Genomic DNA, 18,402 nt, shown 5'->3' with positions numbered 1-18,402 from the left:
TTGCCAGAAGAAATCTACTATAAAATCCATGTGCATATTTTTGTGGGGACGTAAGTTTTCAGTTCACTTGGGTAAATATGAGGGAACATGATTGCTGGATTATGTGGTAAGAGTATGTTTAGTTTTATAAGAAATTGCCAAAGTATCTTCCAAAGTGCCAGTAATATTTTGCATTCCCACCAGCAATGAAGGAGAGTTTCCGTTTGCTCCACATCCTTGTCAGCACTTGGTGGTGTCATTGCTTTGGATTTTGGCCATTCTAATAGGTGTGTAGTGGTATCTCATTGTTCTTTTAATTTGTAATTCCCTAATGATGTATGACATATGACATATGATGATGCTTACTTGCCATTGATATACTTCGGTGAGGTGTCTTTTCAGGTCTAATTTTTTGGCATTTATCCTGTTTAATTTCACTGAACTTCGTGGATCTGTGGTTTGGTGTCTGATAATAATTTGGGGGGAAAGTTCAGCCATTATTGCTTCACCTATTGCTTCTATTCCCTTCTCTCTTTCTTTCCCTTCTAATATTCTTATGACATGTATCTTTTGTGGTTGTCCCGTAGTTCTTGGATATTCTGCTTGGGGTTTTTTTGATGCTTTTTTCTCTTTGCTTTTCAGGTTAGGCAGTTTCTATTGTCATACCCTCAAGCTCAGAGATTCTTCTCTCAGCCATGTCAAGTCTTTTAATAAGCCCATCCAAGGCATTTTTCAGTTCTGTTACAGTATTATTTTTTATCTTTTGCATGTCTATTTGATTCTTCCTTAGAACTTCCATCTCTCTATTTACATTATCCATCTGTTCTTTCATGGTATCTACTTTTCCCATTAAAGCCCTTAGCATACTAATCACAGCTGTTTTATATTCCTGGTCTGATAATTCCAACATTCATGCCATATCTGACTCTTGTTCTGATCCCCATTCAGTCTCTTTAAACTGTGTTTGTTTGTTTACCTTTTAGTACGCCTTGTAATCTTTTGTTGAAATCTGGACATGATGTGCTGGGTGAAAAGAACTCCAGTAAATAGGACTTTAGTGATATGGTAGTTAAGTGTGGGGAAGCATTCTCTAGTCCTGTGATTAGGTCTCAGTCTTTTAGTGAGCATTTACCTCTGGACTGTGATTTCACAAGTGTTTCTCAGTTTTTTCTCCCCCCTTACTTGGGGCAGGATGGCTGGGGGGAGCTATACTTGGGTATTTCCCTTCTCCAGGTCAATTAGACTCTGGTAATACCCTAGCAGGTTAGGCTCTGGTAAAATAGTTTCTTCTGATGGCAGGCCTTGTTAAGAAGAACAGAGTGCTCTGGTGTATTTCAAAATGGTTTCTTTTCCCCTCCCCCTGATGGAAGCACAAGGGGATTTTTCTCCAATATTCACTGTAAGGACATGGTTATGCTCCTAGAGAGAAAATTCACAAAAGGATAGAGACTTCACTATGACTGGGTCCCTCTGGACTTTTTAAATCTCAGACTTGTCCACACTGAGCCTCCAGCAATTAGCCAATTACAATTTAGATTTTTTTACTTGCCACAAGTTCCTGTGGAGCTTACTGCTCATAGGTTTCTGGTCTGGTAAGTTGTGATTCTTTGGATTCTCCTGTCTCTCCAGTTTCAGGGGCAGCAGTTTGCCCTGTGACATCACTTCTCTTATGGATCTAAGATGAGTTGTTGATTTTTCAGTTTATTCAGCTTTTTATTTGTCGTTAGGATGGAGTGGCGACTTCTAAACTCCTTACACACTAGACCAGAAACCAGAAGTCTTGTGTCTTAATTTTTACATTTACCTTTCCTCTGTAGGACAATAAATGTTACATTTTTAAAAACAACTGCCCTGCAGAATTATCGTGTGGACAGTCATCAGTTCAAGACAATTAGCCCTACACTTTATCATTACAGAGCTCTTATCATTTGCTGCCTTCCAAATAAAAATGACCAATGTTAGCTGGGAATATCTGAGTTATATTTGGGGTGACAAATATGAAGCATGATGATGATTTCAGGGTGTTGGAATCCTGCGTTCCTTTACAAAAATGGTTCTGTATGCTTTTGTGTCCATCTCTTGCTGCCATGCCACCTCAAACCTAAAGTTGCTCAAGAGACTTTTTATACATGTCAATTAAAAACTACCAAGTTTTCATGGTACTAAGGTGAACCACAAAGAATATGGATAGATGGATGTTCGACTTTATATTGACTGGTTAGCCTTAGTATCACAGGCAGAAGCTCTGAAGGAAGAAAATGACAGCCTCCGTTGGCAGCTCGATGCCTATCGGAATGAGGTAGAATTGCTCAAGCAAGAACAAGGCAAAGCCCCCAGAGAAGACGACCCAAACAAGGAACAGCAGCTGAAACTCCTGCAGCAAGCCCTGCAAGGAATGCAACAGGTAAAGGCCCTTTGGTTTTCTGAGCTTTTAGGAAAGGTAGCATCAGCTCCTCAACTGGAAAAAGGTCCCATGCCAGCAAAGAGAATAGCAAACCTCTTATTTTCTTGATATTCTGTTCTCTGGCATAGACTAGGAAGGGATTATGTTATGGTTAATGAAATATTCTGGCCAATACAGAGGTAACAGTTTTCAAAGGATGTACATTCAGTGAAAAATACTTGACAGTAAAACTACACCGAACATAATCTAATCTTTTCTTTCTGCTTCAGAAGGTGCTTTGGGATCTGGACAGGGCCTCGGGGTCTTTATGAAGAACCTCACTTACTTAGATATGACAAAGTAGTATCTACTTGATCCAGTGCTGGACCATACAGCCTGTTAGGAGAAATGGCAGGAATCCTACCCTTGCTTTTTCAGTATCAATGCTTTGGGCACATAATATCAATTTGCTTTTATTTTGTGTTGTTTTCAGAGTCATTTATGTGAATGAGTTTACCTGCACGTTATTCCAAGTATAAAAAGTAAAGTAAATAAGTGCATCCAACTGTAATTGCATTCAAATACAACAGTGTGTATTAGATGTTCAATGTCTAGATGTTTTATGTAACCATCACCACAGTGAGCCTACAATTTAAAAGAAAAAGATATCACCATCTGTTCTCATCATAATAAAGGAGTAGTATTTTTGAGTAAGGGTACTATCCTCTTCTGTCTTGCCAGATGACCAGCCATTTTCCTTACAATTTAAATTGAGCAATAATTTTTTTAATTGTATGCCTTGGAATTATCTAGGGCAAAGCTTATTGTTGGCTAGAAATCACAAATTGTGAACAAGGAGTCCCTTCTGGCACTAAGAGCCCTGTGTTCCTATTACTTCTGCTACCACTGTCTGTCTGTGTGACAAGCAATATCACATTGATATTTCACCTTTCCTATTAGCACAATGTGTGAAGTAATGCTTACCTTCCTTTTACTGTCACTATGGAATTTAATTAGAACATGTAAGTTATATCTGAGATCTTTCCACCAAAAAAATGCATCTCTTCAGCTAGACTTCAAAGAATTTTGACAACATATGTTGTGTTGTGTGTCTTTTAGCTCTTCCAATGGTCTTTTGCAAGCCTCTGAAAAGCAAAACTTTGGAAACATTTTTTGTTGCTTTTCTCTCTTACCTTGATTTTGAAACCATTCCACAGAAGGACAGTTCTGCTACTGAAATACAATTTAAAGATGAGGAACTTTTTTTTCTTCATTTCATCACTTCAGAGACCTCTGAGAAAATTAGGTCTCTACATCCCGATAAATTAATTTTTTCATTTTGATTACTTTTTATTGAAAAATAGCCTTGTAAACAAGATAAAGGTTCTCCCATCTTATCCCAAAAAGAAGTATAGTCTAACATAGTGGTTAAGAGCATGGACTATGGTGTTGACCCAACCTGGGTTTAAATCCCAGCTCTGCTACTTACTATCTGAATGGCCTAAGGCAAAGCACTAAACCTCTGTAATCCTCAGGATTATGTATCATAGGGTTACTTGAGGTTTATATGAGATCACACATACAAAACCTTATCCACAATGTGTGACACATGTTAGATGCTAAATAAGTAATATTTTTGTAATCGTTAATGATGATGAATCCAGTTCCTTGCCTACTGATGTGGAAACAAACATCTGTGAAATGTTTTCCTCACAGAAATTGAACTTGGCTTGGAAAATGGCTATTTGAAAGAATGCTTTACAACATTAAGTTGTATGCAGCAATCAAGATATTGTCCACATGGGATTAACACTATACCCTATCCTTACCCCTGGCTGGAATAGAAAAGTTAAGTGATTAGATCAGTTAATTTCTCAGATGCTTTCTAAAATATGAACAAATCCTAAGGAAGTTCTTAAGAACTAGATAAAATAACTTTAAGTGAAAAAGTACCTTGATTTTCCCTTTGGTATCTCTGCATGGAGAAATGATTGTGTGGGCTGGGAGAAAGTGAGGGAGGCCAGCCTACTGTCCAACTTCAGCCAGGGTTTTTAAATGAATTGTGGCTCCTCAAGACTTGATTGTCTTTGGTCTGTCTTGTAGCATCTACTCAAAGTCCAAGAGGAATACAAAAGGAAAGAAGCTGAACTTGAAAAAGTCAAGGATGACAAGTTGCAGGTGGAAAAAATGTTGGAAAGTCTTAAAGAAAAGGTACATCAGTCCTCTGTGAACCCTTGCCCTTCCCCCCACCCTGTGCAGTGGCAGTGAAAATGCCCTGCAAGTTCCTGCAGTAGGAATCACCGTGGAATGCTTGGCTGAATGGGGATTAAAAGCCCCCTCTCTGGGGTAATTCTTGAATCAGGGGCTCTGCCTTTAGATGTGAATCCTTGGCATATCTAAGGATTCTGGAGAGTGTACTTTTCAATGAATACCAAGTTAGTCCATCCCTAAAATTCCTCAGTCTTTCCCTCTTGGAGAAGACCAGCGTGTACACCTCATTCCGGCTTCATCTTGCCAAGCAAGTAGCAACGTAGAAAATGCAGGTGAAAAAAAAAGAAAGAAAATGCGGGTGACACAGAGTACCCTTAATAAAGCGTTTCATTAAAGGAAGAAACACAAATACAACCAGAACATGGGCATTTCTTTGCAGACACTCCATCTAGTGTAATAATGAGCAGCTGCAGGTGAAATCGCCAAAACCCAAAGGGGAGAAAACGTGTGGAAAGTAAATAAAAAGAAAGAATATTCTAATGCTTGATGATTGCAGCATGGAAGGGCAAGATGGGACTTTGCAGCAATAAGAGCCACCAGTGAGGGCCTCTTAGGGAGTCTCCTAACATCTGGATAGGTTAATGAGTCACAAGCATGAATCAGGTGCCCAGTCTACTTAAGGTATGTAAAGTCTACCGATGGTGTCTCCCAGCCGTACCTCCCTAATCGTCTGTATGCCTGAACATTCAACTGAAGCAATCCTCTGAAAAGGAAGACCCATTGACTGTAACTGCCTGATTTTTTTTTTTAAAGATTTTATTTATGTTTTAGAGAGCGAGCGAGAGAGAAACAGCATGAGAGGGGAGAGGGCCAGAGGGAGAAGCAGGCTCCCCGCTGAGCCGGGAGCCCGATGTGGGACTCGATCCCAGGACTCTGGGATCATGACCCGAGCCGAAGGCAGATGCTTAACCATCTGAGCCACCCAGCACCCTGTAACTGCCTGATTTTAATGTCTTGGAAGGAAAAGACTAAGAGCTCAGACCAAGAGCCAGAAATCAACAATGCTATCGTTACACAAGAGCCCGGGCTCTTTATCTCTGGCACTCAGCTCAGGAAGATGCAATGCATACAGGCCCTGGGTGTGTTTACCAGCATAGTGACTTCCCCCAGAGTGCCATTAAGAACTGGCAGCCTTGGTGTAGTTGAAACAAATGATTGAAAGTGTTTTCTTCTGGAGGCCATTTGCAATATGCTTTTAATTCTTCCACTTCATAAAATCAGCTCACTTTCCACTTTTGTGGGTGCTATTAAAGAAATGAGCACAATCCCAGAGAAATTCATTTATCAAGCATTTAATTGAAAAGTGCCAAAGCTGCTCTGTGTAGCAGGAATTTCCCTATACTTTCAGAGCTGCTAAAATGTCTCAGAGCTGGGCACCTGGGTGGCTCAGTTGGTTAAGCGACTGCCTTCGGCTCAGGTCATGATCCTGGAGTCCCTGGATCGAGTCCCGCATCGGGGTCCCTGCTCGGCAGGGAGTCTGCTTTTCCCTCTGACCCTCCCCCCTCTCATGTGCTCTCTTTCTCCTCTCATCCTCTCTCTCAAATAAATAAATAAAATCTTTAAAAAAAATAAAATAAAATGTCTCAGAGCTGCTATATAGCTGTTTTGCTTCTTGCGTAAAATGCAATAGACATGAGGTTATGCTAATGACGTTATGCTTAGAATCATTCTTTAGGATTGACATCACAAATTAATTTAAGGGCATTTTTAGTGTAAGGGCATTTTTGGCACTTTAAATTTCATTGAAAGAAGCACGAGATCAAATGGCACAGAAGAAACTTAATGTATTGTGCCTTAGTCTGTTTTTCATGCTGAACCTGAATATACCATGAAGTGGCAGCTAAAGAGGATAAGGAAGGAGAGCCAACTGATAATCAGGAAAATGTGAGTCAGAATGTTTTTTTCCTGTTACTGTAAGCAAAGCTTCTTTCAGAAAAAGTCATGACAGTTCATTATAAACTGATATTCTCTGAGAATCTGATTTGTGACCAAATATTTCAGCCTGACACAATTAGGTTAGGAAGCAAAGTACCATTATGTTAGACTCCAAAAATAATTCCAGGTTGAAAGGAAGGCAATAAGTTTTGGTGAGGAGAGATCTCTTTTGTTTTTGTTTGGGTTTCTTGACAGTAAACTGTAGTGTGAGTTATTGTCAGTGTTTTGCAATATAACAATGTGACTTCTGTCTGTCTTACTGCAGAAAGAGCTAGCTCTTTGAATCTGCCAGTAAAATTCAAGGTGATAAACATCTCTTCAATATGCCTTCTAATTTTTTAAATGCCAGCTATAATAAAACTGAAGTCAGGTTTCAGTAAGGCTACATTTCTATTCAAGATGGCTAAAACTTCTCAGGATGCCTTTCCATCTTGAGTCAACCCCAATCTGTTAAACTCTCACACTTAAGAAATGGCTTACTGGATCATTTAATGTTTTAAGGACGTTAGAAGGAGATGTACAACCCATGGCTTAGAAGTGAGCCAGTATTTTGAATCAAACTTGGCATGATGGTTACTGCCTGGATTGGATTCTAAAGGCCAAAGATTGAGTAGGTCATCAAGAAAGGCTTCCCTTCTGACTATAGCCAGGACGCCTGTAAATCCACAAAACAACATGTCTTGCAGCATAGACCATTCATTTCATTCAGGGCAACATCCTGGAAGCTTTAAAGGCATCTTTAAAGAAAACAGGACACCTGTCTGTGCTGAGGGCTTGCGGAAGGGAAGAGTGACAAAGCATTTGAATCAGCCATGATCTGCCCCTGCCAGGAGCATTTCCCCGGCATTTTCTTTTCTTTTTTTTTTTTTTTTTTTAAAGATTTTATTACTTATTTGACAGAGAGAGACACAGCGAGAGAGGGAACACAAGCAGGGGGGTGGGAGAGGGAGAAGCAGGCTCCCCACTGAGCAAGGAGCCTGATGCAGGGCTCGATCCCAGGACCCTGAGATCACGACCTGAGCCGAAGGCAGACGCTCAACCGACTGAGCCACCCAGGTGCCCCGGCATTTTCTTTTCTAATAGCATTAAGACTGGAAGCAGTGATCCCTTTATTCCTTCTTTTCAAGACTCTTCCTTCACATTTGTAATACAGAAAAGATGTTCTCAGTGCCCAAAGAGAGAAAGAAAGATCCATGGAAGGTCTGGACGTATTTTTCAGTTTGATTGCCGGTCATGAATTTCACCTGAGTATCTCTTACGAAACATACCTGCTATGCTCAGAAAGAGAGAACTTTCAACAACAAAGAAGGCCACTGAGTAGTATTTTGGTCATGGTCATTTCTTGATATGAAGTCAGGAATATCCTGATAATGTCCTTATCAGGGAGAAGAAAGAGCTGATAGTCAATAAATGGAAGCTCTAATTTTTAGTTCAAAAGCCAACAGTTGATTATTTGGGAGTAGATTAGCTACATTGTAGATTCTGCACTCAGAGATGGGACCTGCCTTTAGCAGAGTGTGGACCTAAAATTGAACAATCCTTTTGGCAGTGGATGACCTGGTGTGAAATCTAGGCTCTACCACATCATAGAAATGTGATCTAGGGGCGCCTGGGTGGCTCAGTTGGTTAAGCGACTGCCTTCGGCTCAGGTCATGATCCTGGAGTCCCGGGATCGAGTCCCGCATCGGGCTCCCTGCTCGGCAGGGAGTCTGCTTCTCTCTCTGACCCTCCTCCCTCTCATGCTCTCAAATAAAATCTTAAAAAATAAAAAAATAAAAAAAAATAAAGATTAAAAAAAGAAATGTGATCTAAGGCTAAGGCAATTTACCTAATTTACCTGAGCCTCACTTTCCTCATTTGTAGAATGGAGATAACACATACCTAACAGTGCCTGGCACCTAGTAAGCAGTAAATGTTGGGTCTGGTTCCCCAGATTACCTCTATAGAGTCAAGAATGATGAAGGTGGGGGGAGAAAAAAAAAACCTGGCAAAGATGAATGTCTAAATTTTTCTGTGTTTTGGAGCCATATAAAGAAGTTTGGGATGATCTGTGATACTTTTGCATAAATTAATGCTATTTTCTCTCCCATTCAGTCATCAAAATTGTACAGTATTGCTTTTGGGGTACTACGTTAAAAAGTTCCCTGTTGTGTAATTGAATCCAAGTCTGTTACGCAGTAAGGTGAACTGACCCAGGAAGCATATTATTCCCACAGGAAAGCTGTGCTACTAGACTGTGTACATCGAGCCAGGACAGTGACTACCCTCTTGAGAAGACCCTGAACAGCAGCCCTATCAAATCTGAACGTGAAGCACTGCTCGTGGGTAAGGAACACGCACATATAATGTATTGACTATGGTGGAGGGGGAAAGGGTTTCACCTAAGATGAATATACCCGCCAGGCATTTATGTAGCATGACAATGCACGAATAGGTATAGACTTCATAGAAATGGTAACAGCAGCTCCCAATTCTCCTCTAGCTCCTGTGGTTGCTGCCACATCAAATGTGTGGTTGTAAGCACAGGAGAGGGTCTGCTGGAGAAACACGCTGTACATTTTTAAAATCTCTATGTGAGGCTAGCGGAGCCCTCTCACTCAAGGTTATAGTGCGGACACTGTTGGGCAGAGAGCTTTCCCAGATGAGCCTCCAGAGGAAGTGTATGCCTCTCTGAAATGTTTTTCCAGGTTACTGGCAGATAACTCAGGAGGCTGTCTGTGGTGTGTGACACTGGTGGGCTCAGACGAGGTAAATGCTAGAATTGCTCTCATTATATAAAAATCATCCAGAGAGGCAAGGTAGAACACATGGTTGAGAAGTCAGACAAACCTGGTTTCCCGTTTGACTCTGCCATTTCCTTCCTGAGCTTCAGTTCCTCCATCTGCACAATGGGCAGAATGATATTACCTGTCTCAAAGGGCAGCTGCAAGTATTAAATAAGATAATTCATCTGAATCCCTTAGCACAGTGTGCAGCCCATAGGAAGCCCTCAGTAAAATGAGAACCGTTTTGCACTTACAGTATTCTGCACAAATGTTTGTTGACTTGATATTCCATTTGGAGAATAGTGGCAGATTGAGGTCCTAAAATATTCTGTCATTTCCAAGGGGCTGATACTGGGCCTCAACAGATAATCCCAGCTGCCTTCTAGGAAGCTGAACCCCACAGCAGCCCCACCCCAATCTCAGAAGTTCTCCACACTGATTGGCTTCTGCATATTTTGAAGATTTATCTGCCTTCTTTGGTAATGGATATTGTAGTCAGATTTAACACTTTGATATGTTAATAAAGATGCACAAGGGGATCTGCCATTGAGTCTTAAAGAAAAGTGACAACTTATTTCCATTTTACAACTCAAAGTTCTTTAACAAATTGGCATGGCAACAGGGAGACCTGTCAGAGAAGAGCTGGGGGTAGAAGGAAGCCTCTGTGAATGGATAGTTTTAGAAACAAAAATTCTTAAGATAAGTGTTTCTTATTTTGTTTTTTAAAGAATGTAGTCTTGGGCTGACAGAGAGAAAGGAAAATCTATTTTTTAAATTGGTTCTTCGGGTGTGAACCCACAGAAACTGCTTAGTGTTTTGAAACCTAAGGAGTTATTTCTCAGCATTTGACAGATAGCCTATCTTGGCCGTAGCACCTAGAATTCCTTTGGACATGAACTGTCTTCTTTAGAATTTAAGTTCCTCAGCTTGAGTCAGTGTATAGCAATTCAATTTACTTCGTCATTTAAGAATCACATAGTGTTATAAGTAATAGCATCCATTTCGAACAGATTTTGAACTCTACCATCAGCTCCTCCCGGATCCCCCAGCCCACCTCCTTGCCCTCTGATATTTGGAGGATTTTCACAAAGAACTGATTTGAACTTCAAGCTACAACTCAAACTGGTGATATTCTTTATCAGTCACTTGAAGGAATAGACAAGTTGTAGTCTATAAACCAAATCAAATTTAGCTTTTATTTCCTGGCTGTTCTCGGCAAATTCAATTCTGGGTCTATTTGATGTACTTAAGATCTTATGAAAGGAGAGGAATTCAAAAAAATCTAAAGAAAGAAATAGTAGGCCTTTGAACAATTTAAGATCTACGTGTTGCCAGAGAAAGAAGTATTAGAACAATTAACCTGATGTCCAGAACAATCAAGGCAGTATGTATAGCTGCCAATCACCCCATAGTTAAACTCAGTAAAAATTGTGCACATTCCCAGAGGCTGTAAAGTTCTATAAAAAAAAATGTGTTACTTGAAGAGATTTAGAGCTCTAAGCACAAACAAATGCTAGTGACCACTTGAGTGAATGAAATGTTTGGCTTTTCTTTACAGAGCTACTCACAGAATAAAACCAAATATAATCAGCAGATTCTCTTGTGAGAGGCATGAAGTGAATCAGGCAAAGTACCTGATTTGTACTTCTACCACAACAGCAAGACATTATTAATGCATAAGAAGCTCACGTCCAGTTTAAAGACTGTGCAGAAGAATTGCAAAAGGCCAGAATGATCCAAATTCATTATAAAATTCTAAATTCGCTGTGAAATGTAGAACTCAAATGGTCTTTAGCCATCATAAATGATGGAAGTGACTCCTCCAATGCCAGTGTTTCTACATGGGGATATAGTGTAGTGAGAGGCAGTATATGCAGTGGGTTGTTGTACAGATTAAATGAATAAAATGTATATAAACTTAGAATAGTGCCCAGTATGTAGTATGTGGTACATGTAAGTTAGCTCTTATTTCAAAGAATATAATGCTCAAGTGTAACCTCCATGGTATTGTCACTATAGGGATTATTTCCACATTTCTTCATGTCCACCCATTTGGAGCAAGCATTGAATACATCTGTTCCTACTTGCACCGTCTAGATAATAAGGTACGTGGGGTGCTAAATGGGCATGCAAAGGGATGGAGGGTACTTTCTTCAAGCACAAGTAAGTCGTTAGTAATCGCTCTAAGGAAATTTCCCTCGCCTAGTCTCACTGCAATGCAGTGCAGAGCTTCTCTCTTGCAAGTAGGATGACCGTCTGCTTCTGTTTGCCTGGTATTGAGGGGTTTCCTAGGACTCGCGACTTCCAGTGCCAGAACCAGGAAGTTGTGGGCAAACCTGAATGAGTTGGCCACCCTCCTTCCAAGATACGTCTGAGAAGAATTTTCCTCCTGTCTTTTAATTTCTATCTAAGCTGCAAATGACCCACTATCTCTCACCAGTCATACTTTGATACCGGGCCTTTAGCCATTAGTAAATGTTAATGTTCAAAACTGGAAGTCTTACTCCAGCCGTCAATGTCACCACTGCCATTACCTATGTTGAAATGATCAAGGCAAGAGCTAAAACAAAACAGAGGAAACAGTAAGTCTATGACATGGACTCAAGTTCTACTCCCAGCTGATCTCATGGGTCACTTCCTTCCTGGGATGCTGTTCTATGAGGGACCTCACAAAGTATCAGGGGCAAGAGTAAGTATTAGTTCCCTAGAAAGTCAAGGATGCCTCAGAGAAGCAGGAGAGGACTCTTGACTCCTCAGAATAAATAAACTCAGGATAGATTTTTTTCAGAAGCTGCATTCAGTTAAATGTGCTTGTGGATTGTATTCACTATTTCACAGGACCTGGGGCTCTTGAGATGTGGCCACTGAAATGCAGATTCCTGATAGTTGGATGTCCAAAATGTTAAGCCATTTAAGCATATGTCCTCTTAACAGAGGCACTTGCCCATGTGGGCATCCAGCTGCGGTGAGACATCCTTCTCATGGCATTTGTTTTAGTTCGAGCCAGCACGCCCTTCTCATTGAGCTCTGGAAAGTGATACCATTCCACAATTAAAGAGCCCATTTGGCAGCAAAGGGAGGGATCGAATGTGAGCACCAGGACCAAGTGGTAGGTTGAAGTGGTATGAAATTGGACTTTGTGTCAGTAAAAATGATCTGGCCCTTTTTTCAAAAATTGTAAAAAAAAAAAAATACATTTTATGCTAAAAATGTAAGCAAGATAGAAAGACAGTGAAGGGAAAGTGAAAGTGACCCAGCCCCACCCTTCCAGGATCATCACTGTTAACAGTTTGGCATATCTTCTTTCAGACCATTTTCCATACGCATGCTGCACCTATATTGTACGTATACATCTGTAAACATTGTATGTTTATGGTTTTTAGAATGGAATTCAACTCCATATGATACTCTGCAATGTGCATCTTTTACTTAACTGGCTACTGTCTACTACTAGCTCTAGGAAGAAAGCATGACCTCACTTCTACTCTCAGCCCATTTTGTCCTGAGCAGCTTCCTGCCAGAGCAGTGACAGGGCCTCCCAAAAAGAGCCTGCAGTGATGCCAACAGAACTAGGGGGGGGTCCCTCCCTCCAGCTTCAGGAACATTCAGTGTGGCAGCGACTGAGGGTTTCTCTCAGGATCCCCTAGTGCTCTTCAGTCGAGCCCAAGTGCCCAGGTTCACAGTTAGGAAGGTTGCTACTCATGTCAAGATGACCACCTGAAACAAGTCCTAAAGGGGTCCACAGATTTTTGTTATTATGGTGTGTGTGTGTGTGTGTGTGTGTGTGTGTGTGTGTGTGTGTGAAGTGGGGAGAGGGAGACGATGCACAGAAGTAGGAATACAGGGCATTCCTTATTTTTGTCATTTTTCCTTTGTAAAGCAATGCATGTATGAAGAGTTCTGCCCTGCCTCCCTCCGCTCCCAAAAGGCTTCGCAGCTTCAGTAGGCCTGCACACAGGCGCAGCGGCACCGATCAGCTGTCATTCAGCTGGCTATGAACCCAAGCCTGTCCACACAACTGACACTAGCTCTTTTCATTAGAAAGCTCGGTGGTGATCAATCCCCAAAACGTCATGCTAAGTGAAAGAAACTAGTCACAAAAGACTACATATATCGTATGATCGCACATATATAAAATTTCCAGAAAATTCAAAACCACAGCAAAAAAATCCGAGTCAGGGATTGGGAGGAGCGATTGACTACAAAGGGGCGTGAAGGAACCTTCTGTGGGTGATGGAATGTTCTAAAACTAAAGAGTGGTGAGAGTTGCCCAATTGTATAAATGTACTAAAATTCATTGAACTCTACACGTAGAGTAGGTGAATTTGTTGTAAATAAATCATTATCTACACACAGCAGTTATGAAACCCATACAGGGGAAGCCCAGGGTAGAACTGCTTCTGAGTGGAGCTCCTCTCTCTGGCCCACAGATCTGCACCAGCGACGTGGAGTGTCTCATGGGCCGGCTGCAGCACACCTTCAGGCAGGAAATGACCGGGGTCGGAGCCAGTCTGGAGAAGAGGTGGAAGTTCTGTGGCTTCGAGGGCCTGAAACTGACCTGAATGCCGCGGCCTTACAGCCTGGGCTCCTGCAGAGAAATGTGCGGTGGACGCGCTGAGAAAGTGATTTGTATTCTCAATGGTTTTCAAGTGGGAAGTGCTTTAAATTTGCAGGTCCTTCCCGGGATATCTTTTGAGTTAAAATAAGGATCCTAGAGCAGCACCTCAAGCTACAGGCCCTAAAAAGACACGGACTCAGACCCTCAAGCGCTGTAACTTGCTCCCTTTCTGTCAGTGGCTTGTCTCTTTTATTAGTGATATTGAAAAAGGCCTGAGGCTAAAGAGTATTTGGGGTGTTTTCAGTGTCTGTACTACTGTTGTAGAGTTTGGTATTTTTTTAAACACTGTTAATTGAAATGTTTTGATGATTTGTATGTGATTTGTGTTTCAAAACTTCTCTTCACGTTAATGTTGCTACTGGTGAGAGGAATGAGAGGAGCACTAGGTACTCCATAACTGACGTGGTCTTTCCAATCCCCAGTAAGCCAGTAAATGAATAACACAGCGTCTTCTAGAAGGTGCCTGACCAGGCTCCCCTTTTAAAAGACAAAGCATGGTTTGTAGCTTTTTGCAAAATTACTGTGAACCAAAAGTTGACAAATGTTCTGAAGTTATTTTCTCTAATATATCAGATTAAAAACATCTAGATGTATTCGCAGAAAGCAAGTGTCCAGTATGACTGGCATGTGTATGTGCTATTCAGAATCACCTTATAAATAGTCTGCGTTTAAAGGAGGGCATGTTTAGTTTTCTATGAATTAAAACACACGTGTGCACATGTGCACATGCACGTACACACACGTTAGCAGAAGGGATTCGTTTTAATATGCCTTCCCTCTGGCCTTCTTACGAAGTCTGTTGGTCCCTTTTCTTCTGCCATCAGTGTGTTGAATTGCAAACCATGTACCGCTGTAAATACTATGTTCACTTCAAGCTGAATGTTTGCAAACAGTTCGTATGAGTATTAGTAGAAAACTCTTGGTAATGAATGAGCCTGGGTGTGTGAGGCTTCCTGCAAATTGCTCAGCTCCTCCTGGAGCGCCGATGGCCGTGGGCACCTCCAGTTCTATGGTGCCCTCCAGCAGATTGCAATGGCAGAGTGTACGTGGACCAGTCAGGAAGTCCTGCTTGATGGAAACGAAAGAGAAAGGATGAGGATTTAGGGCTAATATCCTGAGGCACAGATGATCTTTTCTTCTGTGGTGTTGCTGGTGTTTATAGTAACACAAGCATGCCCTCCCTTGAGTCTTCATTCAGAATAAAAGAATGTACTAAGTAAGCAAAGCCAATGAAGAGTATTTCAGGAAAATACTTTGTAAATGAGATGTCTGTAGTGTGTTCAAAGTTGTATTTTTCAAAGATAAATATTCCTTTTTTATACCTCAGTTTGGTGTTCTGTTTTGAATTACTTGCTCTCTAATCCTTTAGTGAATCATCTCGATTTCTTCTTTGGAGTACCAGGATGTTGAAAGAAGATGCTAAACCTTCGCCTTGACAACTAGAAATAGGGCCCCACAGCAGCTCAGTCACGCATAAAGCTGGCTTCCCCCTGAAGCACCCAGCTGTGGCACGAGCAGGGAGCTGGGGTTATTTTTACTCTAGCCTCCTCCCTGAAGCATCCTCCCTGTCATCAGCGCTATAGAAGCCTTTGATTTGTCAATCTCAGAGGTCCTGGAATGCCTTATTTTAATAATATCTCTGAAATCAAGGGAAATTTGCCACTTATCAATTATTTCTTATTTAAATAAGTTAAATACCATGACATTTTAAAACAACAAATTTTAAAAGCAACAACTGTTACACCCAGGCCCCTTGCTGTCCTTCACTTAATCTACTTGTGCTATAAATGGTCTCTTCCTATTATTCCCGCCCATTTAGTCTAAGTGTACTCCTCCCAGCCTGCTTGAACACACTGGTTGTGAGGGTTAAGTTCGTGTGTCAAGTTGGCTAGGCTATAGTGCCCAATTGCTTAATCAAACACCAGTCTAGATGTTGCTGTGAAGGTATGTTTGAAAAAATATCATTAACATTGAAACTGTAGACTGAATTGAAGCAGATTGTCCTCCATAATGTGGCTGGGACTCATCTAATCCATTAAAGACCTGAAGTCCTCTGAGGAGAGAGAATTGTGCCTCCAGATTGCCTTTGGATTCACGACTGTAGCATTAACACCTGCCAGAATTTCCAGACTGCTGGCTGGCCCCACAAATTTCAAATTTTCCAGCCCCCACAATCACATGACCCAATTCCTTACAATAAATCTGTGTGTGTGTGTGTGTGTGTGTATACATCCCACTGGTTCTGTATCTTTGGAGAACCCTGACTACTATGCTAGTCCAGAGTTGTGTCATAATATGTAAAAATAAAATCCATTTGCATTATATTACATAATCATATTGCAGCACATGCCATCTCACAATTCTTTCCATCCATCATAGAAATATATTAATGGAGCTATTTTGCCTTATAAATGCTCAGTGCTATTTATTCTAATTGTTCTGTTATTCTGCCCAAATTTTGAAATATTACTGTTTTGTTATTTTTAGGAGCTCCAATAGTTAGAGATTCCAGATAATAATGAATAGAAGCATTTTTTAATTTTACAAATGGTTGTTTTATCTCTCTTCCTAGTCTGTCTGACATCTCTAGTTCTGGTTCTTTAATATTACCAAGTTGCTTGTTAAATGTCCTCAGTGAAAATGAGATCGTTTTTGGAGCAAACTAAGCACTTAACTGTGTTCTACTTAATTGGGCCCCAAACTGTGTTTTTCATAGAATGCAGGATAAACTATATCCCTTGAAAATACAGCAGAGATGTACAAGACCTTTGACTCACCTGCTGGAACTGGGTAAGCCCTTGGGATTCTTAGCTGTCTTAGACAGTCTCTCAAATAGACCCAGATTCACTATTCACCACAATTGCTACCATCTGCTGAGCACCTCTTATGCTGTCCTGCTGCCTACAGTCACTTCTTGCCTGTGTGTCAAGTTACACGGACACAGTGAGAGCTTCAATTTCCTTATGGGTAAATTTAAGGAGAAATAGTACCTGTCTGAGAGTGGTGGTAGAGTCATCAAGATAGTATGTGCAAATTGCCCAACCAGTGCCTGGACCATAATGAGTTCACAATAAAGAGTTATGATTATGATTATGATTATGATTCAGCCAAAATAATTATAAGCTATGACCTTACCCTCACTTTAAGAAAAATGCTTTTGTGTTCACACCTAGAACTGTGGAGCTACATCATGTTGCGGGGCCTCGAGAAGGGAAACCTAGCTGTACGAAGGTATTCCAAACATTTATTCAGGCCCAGGCACCCTGCCAGGCATTATGTAGTACAAAAGGAGTATGCCTGGTGCTTGCCCTCAAGGAGTTAGAAGAGTAGGCTTTAACACACTGGACTTAAATCCTTCACCCTGTAGCCAAGACCATAAAAGCTCAGCATGAAAAGTATTCAGTGTTGGCCAACTGTCAATGGTGTGAATAAGGTGGTAATGATGGCTCACTCTTGAGACCTGAATTATTATTCTCTGTGCCCCAATGCACCCCCCCATATCCAGTCCCAGAGTGTAAATTCTAGGAGAGAATGGTTCTCATTTGTTCACTGTCACATCCCCAAACCTGGTGCACTGTAGGTGCTCAGTAAATGTTTGTTAAATGAGTATTTGTGTAACACTCTATACAAACTACATTCATATGCACTAATAATAAAAGCTAACATTGATTAGTAATTCCTACTTACCAGTGATGTGTGTGTGTGTGTGTGTATCTCTATGTATCTATCTAGAGAGGGAGAGAGAGAGATTTATTCATTTTTACTACAACTGTGAATGGTAGGTAATATTATCTTAGGTTTTATCTGAGACTCTAAGATGTAATGTAACTTGCTTAAGTTTCTAAGAGGCAGAGGTGAAATTTGAATCTTAGTCTGTCCAACCACAAACTTAAAACTTCCTACTGCTCCAATACGTTATTTATCCTTCATATCAACCTAATTGGTATTACCATAAGCCCCACATTATTCATTCACATGCCATTTAGAGCACCTGATATGTACAATTCTTGGTCTTAGAAATTCAAAGGGGAACAAAACAGGACCTCTTCCTTCAAGAGTTTACACGCTGGTGGGGATGCCTGCTAAATGACACAGTCACGTACAAAGTGCTACAGAGGAACATTGTGGAAGGCTTCACTAACATTAAGAAATTAGAAATATGGTAAGAGGAGAAAATAGGCTCAGACAGGTTAAATTACTTGCCCAAGGTACATAGTGGAGATAAAGCCCAGGATTTGAACCCAAATCTGTCTGGCTTCAATTCATGCTTTTTCTATTATACCACGGTGCCCAAGGTCACCTTCTAACAATGTCACTTAACCTCTCTGAGCCTTTGGTTTTCATCTATAAAGTGGAAATCTAAGCATATTTCCCTGAAAGTGTCATTCATAAGGCTTTGCTCAATGTAAAGTGCCCAGTACTAATCCTGCCTGGCAAAATAAGTGTTCAAA

At 40.9% G+C, this 18,402-nt stretch overlaps 1 protein-coding gene across 12 annotated transcripts in view; it reads left to right on the top strand.

Annotated features, from left to right (window-relative positions):
- Window positions 1–17,601, top strand: part of ENOX2 (ecto-NOX disulfide-thiol exchanger 2) — a 284,761-nt gene extending 267,160 nt beyond the window's left edge. For 8 of the 12 annotated variants that reach the window (XM_064574569.1, XM_064574576.1, XM_064574575.1 and 5 more), the window contains 6 exons: window positions 184–266; window positions 2,208–2,383; window positions 4,466–4,573; window positions 8,785–8,893; window positions 11,353–11,438; window positions 13,764–17,599. In XM_064574569.1, coding sequence (XP_064430639.1) covers window positions 184–266; window positions 2,208–2,383; window positions 4,466–4,573; window positions 8,785–8,893; window positions 11,353–11,438; window positions 13,764–13,895 — 694 coding nt within the window. In that variant the 3' untranslated portion in view covers window positions 13,896–17,599. Of the gene's footprint in view, window positions 1–183; window positions 267–2,201; window positions 2,384–4,465; window positions 4,574–8,784; window positions 8,894–11,352; window positions 11,439–13,763 lie in introns of all 12 variants that reach the window. The other 4 variants (XM_064574570.1, XM_064574571.1, XM_064574568.1 and 1 more) reach the window with 3 other exon arrangements.
- The last annotated feature ends 801 nt before the right edge of the window (window positions 17,602–18,402 follow it).

The sequence above is a fragment of the Mirounga angustirostris genome, unplaced genomic scaffold (assembly GCF_029215605.1).
Source record: "Mirounga angustirostris isolate CCGP_5_RB_7025 unplaced genomic scaffold, mMirAng1.0.hap1 SCAF_11, whole genome shotgun sequence".
Lineage (NCBI taxonomy): Eukaryota > Metazoa > Chordata > Mammalia > Carnivora > Phocidae > Mirounga > Mirounga angustirostris.
This window is presented reverse-complemented; position numbering and strand designations above follow the sequence as displayed.